A 12,271-nucleotide genomic window follows, 5' to 3' on the forward strand; every position below is an offset into this window, starting at 1 on the left:
ATGGTCCTAGGCTACCATCGATTTCCGGAGCGGTGCACTCTGGGTAGCTCAGTAAAAGAATGAGACCAATAACTTTGATTTCCGTCCACACTAGCCCTAAATCGATATAGTAATATCGATTTTAGGGTTACTCCTCTTGTTGGGGAGGAGTACAGAAATCGATTTTAAGAGCCCTTAAAATCGATTTAAAGTGCCTTGTAGTGTGGACGGGTACAGCTTTAAATCGATTTAACGCTGTTTAAATCGATTTAACGCTGTAGTGTGGACCAGGCCAGAGAGGGAACAAAGTATTAATCAGATTCTTAAAGGCAGCGTGTCCTTGTGGACGGAGCACTGGGCACAGGAGAAGTGGGTTTTGGCCCCAGACAAGTCACTTTCCCTCTTTGTGCTTCAGTTTCTCCATCTGTAAAATGGAGATAATGCCACTGACCTCCTTTGTAAAGCGCTTGGAGCTCTGTAGAGGCAAAGCACTAGATGACATGGCATTTACAAAGGGAAGAAAATAACCCAAGACCTTTAACTCTTTCCACCCTGGTATTTTCCTCACTGGCAGGTAAACGAATGTGTCAGTGAAATTATATAGACTGTGGAAGGTGCACTGGTTGCATTTTGAATAGGTATCACTCTAGCTTAAGCAACCTCTGAACTCTCCCCACATTTTTCTAGTACCAGATTGGTTGATTTTGAATCTAGTTGTCCTAAGTAAGGTGGTTCTAATCCTCCCCTTTCCTCGAGAGACAATTCCACCGACACATTCATCCCTGAGGACTTCATTTTGTCCCTAGTTATCTGCAGCCAAAATATTTAATTAGCTTAGAGCTAAGGGTTCCCAGGGCTGCCTCATTCCCCAAAGGTGGCCACAGGTAAACCTCAGAAAGCCAGGAAATATAGACTTACACTGGGACCACGACAACCCTGGAAAGCCAGGCCATGAAGAGTGGTGGTTTCTTGCCCCCACTCACTGCTTACATCCTTTAAATATATGTCATCACTTGCCCCACTTGCCCCCTTAGTGATTGCTTGGAAAAGTCCAGATAATCACATTTTTAAAAGACCTCACACATGTAGAATGGTAGATAGGGCTGGCCCTAGATCAAATGGTGCCCCAGATGAGGAGTGCCTTCGGTGGCCCCCCATTTTATATTGTTGCATAGATAGGGAGTCCATAAATATCTCTGGCATCCCATTAACTATATCCTTTATTAGGCGCTACTTACACACTTCTTCAAGTCTTAAAAACACAAGTACACTTTCACATTTACACACTAAAACAAAGTTCACAGTATTGCAGCTGGGCACTCACTTCACTTCACTTTGTTCTTATATCTCACTGACTGAGTGGCAATGCCCTGCCCCTGATATACCCGCGAGGGCGTGGCTGATAATATTCTAGGACAGTGTTTCTCAAACGGTTCCGCAGGCCCCACAGATCAACTCCTCCTCCTCCTCCTCTCCCAGCTCCTCCTGCACACCGGGGAACAGCTGTTCAGAGGCATGCAGGAGGTGCTGGGAGTGAGGGGGAGGAGAGGAGATGGAGCGCTTGTGGCAGGGGGTGGAAAGAGGTGGGAAAGAGGAGGGGCAGAGGTGGAGTAGGAGTGGGGGTGGGGTCTCAGGCTGAGCGGAAGGTGTTGGGGGTCCATGAAAATGTTTAAATCAAAATGAGGGTTCTCAGGTTGCTAAAGTTTGAGAACCACTGTTCTAGAAGGTTTGAGGAAATGTCATTCTCAGAGAGTCTGGAAGGTTCCACAAGGTTCTACAAAGGTCCAGAATGTCCTAGGAGGTTAGTGACAAATGAATCCATCTACAGAATACCTGAAACATGTGACTTCAAACATTCTATTTTCCCTTTTGTCGCTAACCACAAACATAGAACCCCAACCCCGGCCCCCCGAAGCACTCGTCTGGGTTCCCTGCCCCTAAATCTGATCCTGATGATAGACGTTGGGGACAGAGGAAAACCAGACTCGAGCGGTGATAATGATAAAAGAACCCACAAAGGTTAGATTCAGATGTGCTCTCTGGAGCAGAGATTATTAACCTGTCTGGAGAGTGTACTGGCCCAACCCAGTGAGAGCTGCTAACCTTCCTGGCTGTGCTGCGTCCATTGGGTGCCCTGGGAGCTAACAGAGAAATGGCTGGTTGTAGCTGATATGCAGCAGAGACCAGGATTTCACAGAGATCTTGACCAAATGTGACAGGGACAAATGCCCAGCTGGAGACTGATAAAAGGAAACTGCCCTGATCAGTGATAATGCCCTAGCAAGCTAAATAAACATTTAAACTATTTAAGACTCTCTATAAACACACAACAAATCAAGGGTAGAGCTGAGACAACCCAGAAGTCCTGACTCCCAGCCCCTGCCTTAAGCACTAGCTACTCTGCATCCTGGAGCCTAGAATAGAACCCAGGTATCCTGTTACCCATGCCAGGAATCTGCTGCCAGAGCCTGTTTTCAAAGAATCACCCGAGGGACATTGCTCCAGTGCCGCTGCGGGGAGCCTGCAGGGGCTAGGGGAAGGGGCATATTTACCAGTTCAAATCTAAAACTAGATTTGGATCCCATTTTATTTATACTCAGAAAACTGGGGAGTACCACTGACGTCAATAGAAGGAGGATTTGGTCCTCTGGAAGGTATATGTGGCCAGCTTGAATTGCATTTTGCCAAACACAAAGCAGGAGAGGGATTCAAACCATCCTTTACTTAATACCAAGCCAAACACAACACGCTAGCCCCTCAGCTGCAGGGCTTGCTAGCATTTGCTAATGATGATTACAACATGGCTAGCTAGCAATTTATTTCATGCTCAGCCTGCACTGTCTCAAACATGAGGAAGTGTGCAAGCATTAGTCCCTCAATCTATCAAGGACATCATATCGGAAAGCAAGGAAACAAAACAGCTCTGTACCTAGGAGGGTTGTCAGTTTTGGTTGGAGGTAACCTGGGAGGTTTCGTCATATGATATAACCTTTAATTCAAGATTAATCTGTAATTCCTGGAGACTCCCGGACAATCCTGGATGACTGGCAACCCTAGTGCCTAGGAGAAAGGAGAGGGCTGGCAGAGCTGGCATCAAGCTCCAGAATAACTAGGCACCTGATCAGCCAGTGACTAATGGACAAGGGAATCAGACCCCAAACAACGTGAAGCCCTCCCACAGGCAGATCTTACCAACCTCTGACAACCCTTTTTATACTTTGGTGACCTGCTATCTGTAATCCCTGTAAGAGATCTGTGTAAGAGCCACTCATCAGCAGATCTCAAAACACTTTAAAGAGGAGGGCAGGAGCATCACCTGGTTTTACACATGGGGAAACTGAGGCCCACCAGCTGGCCTGTGAGAGAGCAAGGAATAGAGGGCAGCTTGCCACACCAGTAGCAGAGCATCTTGTTAAACTGGGTAACACAGGATTAGCTGACTGAGCACAGAATTCTCTGGCATCCTTTCTAGGGAAAACGAGATGATCACACAAAGAATCTGATTTCGTCTCCTTTCCTTCGGTGCTTTTGTCTCCTGGTGCTCATCCTTGGCCTACCATCTACCCCACCCACACAGCTTCCCTCACAAAGCTCTGGGACAAAAGAGGCCCCAGTGCAGGGCCGGCGCTTCCATTTAGGCGACCGCCTAGCACTAGGATTTGGGGGGGCGGCATTTTGCCACCCTCAGCGGCAATTCGGCGGAAGGGGGTCCTTCCACGCTTCGGGTCTTCAGCGGCAATTCTGCGGCGGGTCTTCACTCACTCCGGGACCCGCTGCCAAAGTGCCCCGAAGACCGGGAGCCGCAGAAGGACCGCCCCACCGCAGAATTGCCGCCAACAACCTGGAGAGCGGAAGGACCCCTGCCTAGGGCACCAAAAACCCTGACGTCGCTCCTGCCCCAGTGACATTACCCCCACACACACACTGGCAGCTGGTTAATATGTACATATTGTTTTCCTTAAGGGCCAGGCTCTAAGAGCTTTTTGGCTGTCGCTCTTTGGATCCAGCAGGCCCCAGAGCAGGAAGTCCTTCTGACAAGGCAATAATTTCGCTTCTCACAAGTGCAGGATCCAGCGATTCTCCAAAAGAGGCTCTTTGAGAGGCTCCCATTAAAATTGGGACAATTCCCAGCTTTTCGTGACCAAGTGGCAATAAGCATAACAGCAGCATTGTCCATTCAGACCCCCTCAAAAATCACGAGTCAGGAGCTAAAATCACGAGATCAATTTACCAATCGTGAGATTTCAAACAGTAACACAGCTGGGGTTCTGTTTAGTGGACTGATGGTTTCTGAACTGGCAGGGTGATGTTTCCCACTTTCCTCCACCACGGTGAAGGCCAGGAACTTACTTTGAAAGCAATGCTACCATGGTCAACTTAACTATGTCGCACAGGGCATGAAATTTTTCACAACCCTGAGCAAAGTAACTAGATTGATCCAAGTTTTAGGTATAGACCAGGCCTGAGAGTTTCACTTAATCACATGACTCCAGGAGCTGAGATTTTAAAACCAAACCTAATTAGCTGGCAACTCATAACAGAGTCCAAATCAACATAGGGTGTAACTATCCTAGAGGGCAGGGGATTGCCAAGTGGGAGAAGATATAAATAGGAAGGAGAGGAAATGAAGAAAGTCTGGACAGCGTAATTCAAATGAGGTCTATGCAAGGAAGCAACAAAAGCTTCAGCATTGGGGATATTAAATCTAGAGGGTAAGGAGATGGCCCACCATAACCATGATCTTCCAGGTTAGCTAGCTGCTGTGGGTGAAATTCACCCCTGTGCAGAGAGCCGGTACAAGGCCTAGCCATCCCTCATGTCCACTGAGCAGGACATCAGAGGGGCTTAGGGGTGTATTTTTACTTACTGTAAAATATATTAAAGAGTCAGAAACCTGAGGGAGGGGTGTAGGGTGGGAAAATCAGCCACTGCTAAACCTTCTTGATTGAGGGAGGCAGAGGCAGCATTGTCTCCTGAGGAATCCTCTCAGAGGAGAGCATTTCCTTGTTTGCCCACAGCTGGTCGTTCCACTCAGCCCCCCAGTTGGGCCAATTTGTCCAGAGGAGCAGAAGATAAGGCTCCCAGCGCCAGGCAAACACGGTCATTTGCAAACCCATTAGGGGAGGCGCTAAACACGTCCCCCTGAGGGTTTGTCAGGAGGATGAGGTGACAGGTCGGGAGCACTTAGATAAACTATCCCAAGGGACAGTCTAGAGAGCTGGGGCTAATAACTTGCTGCACAGACCCAAAAGGATTGCCCCGTTACATCAGGGTGGGGAAACTGAGGCATGGGGAGAGGGAGTGACTCCTCCAAGGTCACACAGTGAATCAACGTAAATGGAACCTAGGAGTCCTGACTGCCAGTTCCCATGACTAGATCACCTTCCTCTTCTGAGCTGGGGATAGATCCAAGGGGTCCTGACTCCCAGTCTGGTGCCCCAAAACAGGACAGAAAGTAGCAGGGCACTGTGCACACCAGGGGGTGGTTTCTAACAGGCAGGGAAGCTGGGCGGGCATGGACTCTGCTCAGGATCCTTCCTTTGCTCTGTGTGATCTACTGAGGGGGTGTTTGCAGACCGGGGTGAACAGCGCCTCGTAATGTACCTGCAACCACAGAAGCGTATACAGACTCGGACGGGGAACTGGGCTTCAGCTGGGCCCATGACAGATAATTAATAGTGACTCTCTTCCCAGAATAAGGCCCTGGTCATCCCACAGCCACTGCTAGCCAAGACTAGCCCCAATTCCCGGTCCAGGATTTGGAATTTATTAGAGTCATGAGCTAGCCAAGCCATCCTCTGGCCTAGCCCCCAAGTACCCTGGGCTGGAAAGCTGCTAGAAACAGCTTCTGACTGGAAATGAGAAAAAAACCAGGCCCAGCATCCAAGTATCCCCAAAGCCTAGATCCAGACTCTTTGGCTACGCCCTGCTTGCTAGACCTCAAAAGAGCTGCGTTCAATCCCTCTGTCTGCAACAGGCTGCCCTGTGTGACCTCAGGCAAGGCACTTTGGTGCCTTGCTCCCACTGAAGTCATAAGGAGTTAGGCACTTAAATAGCTTTGAAGATATGTGCCTCAGTTCTTCTGTCTGTGAAATGGGGGCAGTCTGCCTTGTCTATTTAGCCTGTAAATTCTTTAGGGATGGAGCTGTCATTACAAGGCCAGGATATACTCAGGCCTGGCAGAATTCCTTTTTTATAATTTTCCAAGTCATATCGGTGTTCAGTTTTAAACATCATTTTAAGCTTTGTTGTTATTCTTTTCTCCTGCTGATAATAGCTCATCTTAATTAATTAGCCTCTTACAGTTGGTATGGCAACTTCCATCTTTTCATGTTCTCTGTATATATATATATCTTCTTACTATATGTTCCATTCTATGCATCTGATGAAGTGGGCTGTAGCCCACAAAACCTTATGCTCAAATAAATGTGTTAGTCTCTAAGGTGCCACAAGTACTCCTGTTCTTTTTTCTATTTCAGTTTTCACAGTTGCAGGAAATTTGGGGGGTGGGGGGAGAGACACAAAAATTATTAAATGACAATAGACATTGAGATTGAAAAGCTTTATAACCATTAAAGCACAAATTGTCAATATCATATGTCCAAAAATATGAATCAACTGTCCACAAGTTAACCTCTGATCAGTTCTCTGGCAGCACTTTTCTTACTTGGCTTATCTGTCCATTTCGATTATCACCAATGGAGATATTTTCTTCCTTGGTTGGTTTGTGTTCTGTAAAATTGACATTTCCCAGTAAAAATCGGATCCTTCCAAGCCTAGAGATAAGGCAGCTAATAATAACAATGCTATGGCTAGCACATTTCAGCTGTAGTGCAGACGGGGACTTTCCTGGAACGGCCGCATCCAAACATATTTCTGGTCAGAGAAGTGAAACTGACGCTCTTGTTTTCTGTTTCACTTACTGACCCAAATTTAGGTGTTTTCTTTGTGGCAGTGTCTGCACCCCTTGTATGAGCCCACATGATGGAATCTGGCCAGGAGACCAGGGTTCAACGCCCTGACTCTAATGCAAAGCACCATGGAATCGTTAATGACCATTATTACTTAATAGCTATATTAGGAGAACATCTAGCAGCCCCAACTGAGATCAGGGCCCCAAGGTGCTGCACAGACAAAGAGGAAGAGAATTCGATCAGAATATGCCTCCCTGGCCCTACATTCTGTGAGCCAGTGTGTGTTAGGGCCTCAGACGCGTCCGCAGCATGGCCCCCATGAGCCATTGGCTTTGTGTGGTCCCAGCCCTTGTACACAGCACGCTGGAGCTGCACTGAGACCTGCAACTCACATCCTCCTCAGAAGGCATTAAGCGGCTGGTCTCTGGCTAATGGGTGGCCAGATCCCGGGGCTGCCCCTCGTGTACTCAGTGAGCCCAGAGCCAGACTGCCGGGGGCTCGTTTATTTTGGGGGCTGTTTTGGGAAGGCCGGTGATTATGCTAATCCTTTAACCCCTGATTGCCTCCTCCTTCCCATTAGATGGTCAAACAGCTTCAGCAGCAGGGGCTGAGATAGGCCCTGGACTATATAAACCCAGGGGCTGGCGCTGGGTTTCCTATCACTCCAAAGGGAAGATCCTCCCCCTACCATTTGCCAGATCTTCATCATGTGCGCATCTCCTGCTAGACTCTGGCTCCTCTCCTTGCTCCTGTGGCCCCGGCCTGCTGTGCACGGCTACATCTGGGCATGGTTGTATTCTATGCCCTACCACACCCCAGACGAGGCCGCTCTCTCCAAAAGCTCCAGCCCCCTGGCCGACAGCAAGGAGATTGTGGTAAGCAAGGGATGGGTGGGCACTTGCCCTGCAGCCTTCAGCCTGCCTGGCTTGACTGTAGGGGATGAAGCATCAGAGACGGGGAGGGGGGTCTCTTTTTCTCCTTGTGCATCCTGCAGCTAACACAACGGCCTTTGCAGTGTAATATGGGGTGTATACGACTAGTGGTTAGAGCCAGGGATTTTTTTGGGGTGGAGGAAAGAGTCAGAACTCCCGGGTTCTATTCTCTGATCATGGGAAGGTGTCTGCTCTATTAGCTAGAATAAGGCACCAGGACTCTTGGGTTCTATCCCTCACTATTACTGCATTTCCTATGGCAAATCAGGGCCTCGTAAAATTAATAGGTGTCTTTTCATTGACTGCACAGGCCCTGTAATCTCGCTGTACTTTATTTTCCCCTACTATAAAACAGATGCATTTATGGCATAGAGGTTAGCATTGCTGACATCTAGGCAGCTGGTCCTAGGGCAATTCCTAGCCAATGCAGCAGTACGTTTGGTGCCCTCTGATAGCCTACTGCAGTGGTTTTCAGCCTGTCGTCCGTGGACGCCTGGGGGTCTGCAGACTATGTCTAAGACTTCCGAAGAGGTTCAAACCATTTGAAATTTTTTAGGGAACTGCAAATGAAAAAAAACTTGAAAACCACTGGTCTAGTGGGTAGAAGAAAGGACTGTTGCATGCATTGAAAGAGCACCACCAGTTGTTACACCAATCCTGATTCAAAGATGGATAAAACTACCATCAGTGGTGCAATTGGTTAGCACACAGCACTTATAAGGCAGTACTTGATTGAGCAATGCTGAGGTTATGAGTTCAAGCCTCACCTAAAACAGGTGTTTTATGGGTATGGAATTCTCTGGCCCATTTTTAGGAGGTTCAATGGATCCAAACAGCCAATAGAGCAGGGGTTCTGGGGACCCCTCAGGGGGTAGAGAGGTTATTACATAGGGGGTTGGGAGCTGTCAGCCTCCACCACAAACCCCGCTTCGCATCCAGCCTTTATAAGGATGTTAAATATATATAAAAAAGTGGTTTTAATTTATAAGTGGAGGGTGTCACACTCAGAGGCTTGCTATGTGAAAGGGGTCACCAGTACAAAAATTTGAGAACTACTGTAATAGAGGGTCCCTCTGGCCTCAAAAATCGATGGACGCTCACAAGAAGTGTGTGAAGCTTTAAGCAGTTAATGACTATTAAAACCTTCCCTACCTGGGTGTTTTAATCCTTAAGGGGAAACAGCCACATATATCTTAGATATCATATAATCAGTTCTTGAGCTGTGTTATTAGATGCCCCCCGCCCCAGTTACTAATCCATGAGGAATGTTAGAAATAGAACTAAGTTCTGAAATGCTTCGCCCCACCCCCAGCAAAAATTCTTGCAAACACTAATTTTTTGTCCATGCTCATTGAAATGTTTCTTCAAAAATGTTCAGGTTTTCATTGCAAAACCAAAAACGTTAGGGGGGCAGGGGAAGGGATTGGGATTTTTTTGGTTTAAAAAAATGTAGCTGGAAAATTTTCAGCCGATTACAGCTCAGATGTGGCTGATCTGTTTCACCTTGTTTTCTGTTTAAGTTTCACTTCCTAGTTCTCATACACTAGCTCAGTATTGCAACGTTTAAATCCAAACTGTACAAAACCTCACCCTGTTTGTACAGATTCTTTATAAAAGAAAACCAAGGAAACATTGCTATTCATGTCAAACTATTTTTTTCTTTTAAAGCTACATCGCCGTCTATAACTTCCTAACAGCGCCTTGGTTAGAAAGAGCCTCATACACAGAAGTGCTTAAAACAAACCATAAATTCTGGAGTGAGTTATACAAACTGTCTCTGTCAGGAGTGGCCTGCTGGCTTTGAGCAGCTCTAACCCATATGCTTAATACAGAAGTTCTCAAGGACTTAATCATTATTTTGCCTATGTAGGATTCTGATTGTACTAAGAGCGCCAGTAACGGACCAGGTCCATAAAATGCCAAGTGCTTGGCAAACACAACAAAACATGGCCCCTCCCGCAAAGAACTCATGTGCTAGGAACTCAGCTCTGAGGGCTGCTTCCCCAGTCCAACCCCCCAGCCCTCCACCAAGGAAGCAGCAGGGACATGCCTTTCCCATCTGACCTTGCATTGTCTCTTCCCCAGGCGGCCACAACGTGTAGCCAGGACCGACACTGCGCCCACGGGCTCTTCTGTGATAAGCACTTCCGGCTGTGCTTTCCCCTGCGCCAGGAGTGGCAGTACTGCCGCTGCGACACCCACTGTGCCAGGGGCCTGAGCTGTATGTTTGGCAAGTGCCACAGGACCGTGCCAGATGGGCAGGAGGGTAAGGCATGGAGAGGAGCCGCTTTCCAGGCCTGAGTCGCCCTTATCTCATCCCTCAGCTTTAGGCATGGCCGGGATGAAGGAGCTCCTACTGTTCTGAAGCTGAGCACTGGGCCTGCGTGGGCCCCTGGTGTAAGGCGGAGCAGCCTCCCAGCTGCTGTAATTTACACCTGGCCACTGGGAGACAGAGACTAGCCATAGGGCAGAGTGCTCCAGCCACACCCCCCTGACCCTGTGCCTCCCCTAGAAGGCGGGGCAAGGCATAGCCATGGGGGGTCCAGCTCCTGCACCTGGAGGAGTGGGGTTTCTCTGGGAGACTGGTCCAGCCGCAGTCTGCAGAGGAGGAGGCCCTTGCACCAACAAGATGGGAGGGATCAGGTGCTATGCTGGGTGGGTTGGAAAGTAGCAAGAGAGGCAGACTGTGGGGTCCCGGGCAGTGGGGGGAGGGACTGGATGAAGCCCCTCCCTGCCTGCCTATCCCTCACCACCACCACCCGTCTGCCTCCAGGTGCTCGCTGCCAGCAGGACAAGGACTGTGGCATGGCTGCCTGCTGCGCCCGCCACCATGGCGAGCTGCTTTGCAAGAAGAGGCTGGCCTTGGACGAGAGCTGCTTTGTGCCCCAGGGAGGCTTGGCCTTCAGTATCAACCAGGTCTGCTCCTGCCAGGAGGGGCTGGTGTGCAGGACTGGGGCTGCTGGCCGAGGGTGAGTGTGGGGCACGCTCAGGGCCTGGAGGTATTATGGAGATCCTGCCTGGTCTGGGGCAGGACTCTGGGATAAGGCAGGGAGGGGCTTTCATGCTATCAGACCTGCCAGGCCAGAATACAGCAGGAGGTGCAGGGGCATTAGTGAACATCTGGCAATGCTGGATGCATTGCCCCTGCTCTTTACTTGAAGGGGATAGTGGATTATACTGATCAGAGCAGGGGCATGGGACCCAGGACTCCTAGGTCCGAACCTAGGCTATGGGAGGAGAGTGTGGTCTAGTGGTTAGCCAGGACTCCATCCTGCTTGCTCTGAGGGTATGAGATCTGGTGGTTAGAGTAGGGGAATTTTGCAAGTTTTCTGGGTGCTATTCCACTGACTCCTTGGGCGAGTCCCTTCCCCATTTTGTGCCTCAGTTTTTCCATCTTTAAAATGGGGATACTACCCACCCCCTCACCCCCAATGCATGCTGTGCAATTCCAGGGTGGGGAGGAGAAGGGCAGAACAGAAATGCCTGTTCTGAGCCTAGTCACCCTCTGAATCGCTCCCTTCTTGTCCCCTCCAGGAAACCATTCGAGTATTGGCAGGATAAAAGTGACTGGAGATGCATGAAGCCCTTGCTGTAGAGAGGAGGTGACTGTGCATCCTTCCCTGAGGACAAGAGCTCTGTATTTATTCCTTGTAAATAGCATGTACATAGACTTGCTCTCAAATAAACATGTAAGATTCTTCAGCACTCAGGAGCCTGGCTTTTTATCAATGGTGGCTCTGAGCCACCAGGTCAAACCACTGATCTATAACACGACCTGATGCTTCAAAGCACTGGCTGTTCCCTGCAATAATGCCCTGGATTTCTGCACATCGTTGTGTGTGTGATTGCTGTATTCTCCCATAGCGTGTGCGTGCATGGGCATAGCTTTGCTGTACTCTGTGTGCGTGTGTGTACATACTGGGGAGACCTCACGCTGTTTCCTATATCCCCCATGGCAAGCAGTGCAGTATTGGAAGCCTGATATTCGATTACCGTTATCGTAGCCTGCAGAATTCAATTTCTCTTTGTGTGGAGATCAACACAAAGGTGTGGTAGCTGCTCCCAGGAAAAGAGAGAAGGTAGCACCTGCAGGTGAACCACAGATTTCTTGATCTGCAGTCAAATGCTCTACCACTGAGTGACACATCTCCCCCGCTGCCTTACCGCTTACATTACCTGTTCATAAGGCCAGCTGGCAATAAGTACTATCTCCTTGTTGCCTAGTGACTGTCTGGCGCAGCGTGAGCAGAGGAGATGCAGTGTGTTACAGGGCTCTGAACAAATAAGTTAGACCTAATAGTTCTGTTAACCAGGGCAGGCGTAGCCGAAAAGCGGCTCAGTGTTACAAAGATCCAGTAGTCTCATGGCTAATGCAGCAGTCCCCCTTGGCACGTGCAGGTAAATGCAATTCAAAGCAATCCACAGGCAGAGTTTGATTCCTAGAGA

The 12,271-nt window shown here is 48.9% G+C and overlaps 1 protein-coding gene across 1 annotated transcript; it reads left to right on the top strand.

Annotated features, from left to right (window-relative positions):
* The first annotated feature begins 7,693 nt into the window (after positions 1 to 7,693).
* LOC127040784 (dickkopf-related protein 3-like) lies at positions 7,694 to 11,420 on the top strand. Its single transcript, XM_050935369.1, has 4 exons — positions 7,694 to 7,768; positions 9,911 to 10,091; positions 10,599 to 10,794; positions 11,360 to 11,420. Exons 1-4 carry the CDS (start codon positions 7,694 to 7,696, stop codon positions 11,418 to 11,420), a joined length of 513 nt encoding a protein of 170 aa, XP_050791326.1.
* The last annotated feature ends 851 nt before the right edge of the window (positions 11,421 to 12,271 follow it).

Source organism: Gopherus flavomarginatus, chromosome 25 (genome assembly GCF_025201925.1).
Source record: "Gopherus flavomarginatus isolate rGopFla2 chromosome 25, rGopFla2.mat.asm, whole genome shotgun sequence".
NCBI classification, from domain to species: domain Eukaryota; kingdom Metazoa; phylum Chordata; order Testudines; family Testudinidae; genus Gopherus; species Gopherus flavomarginatus.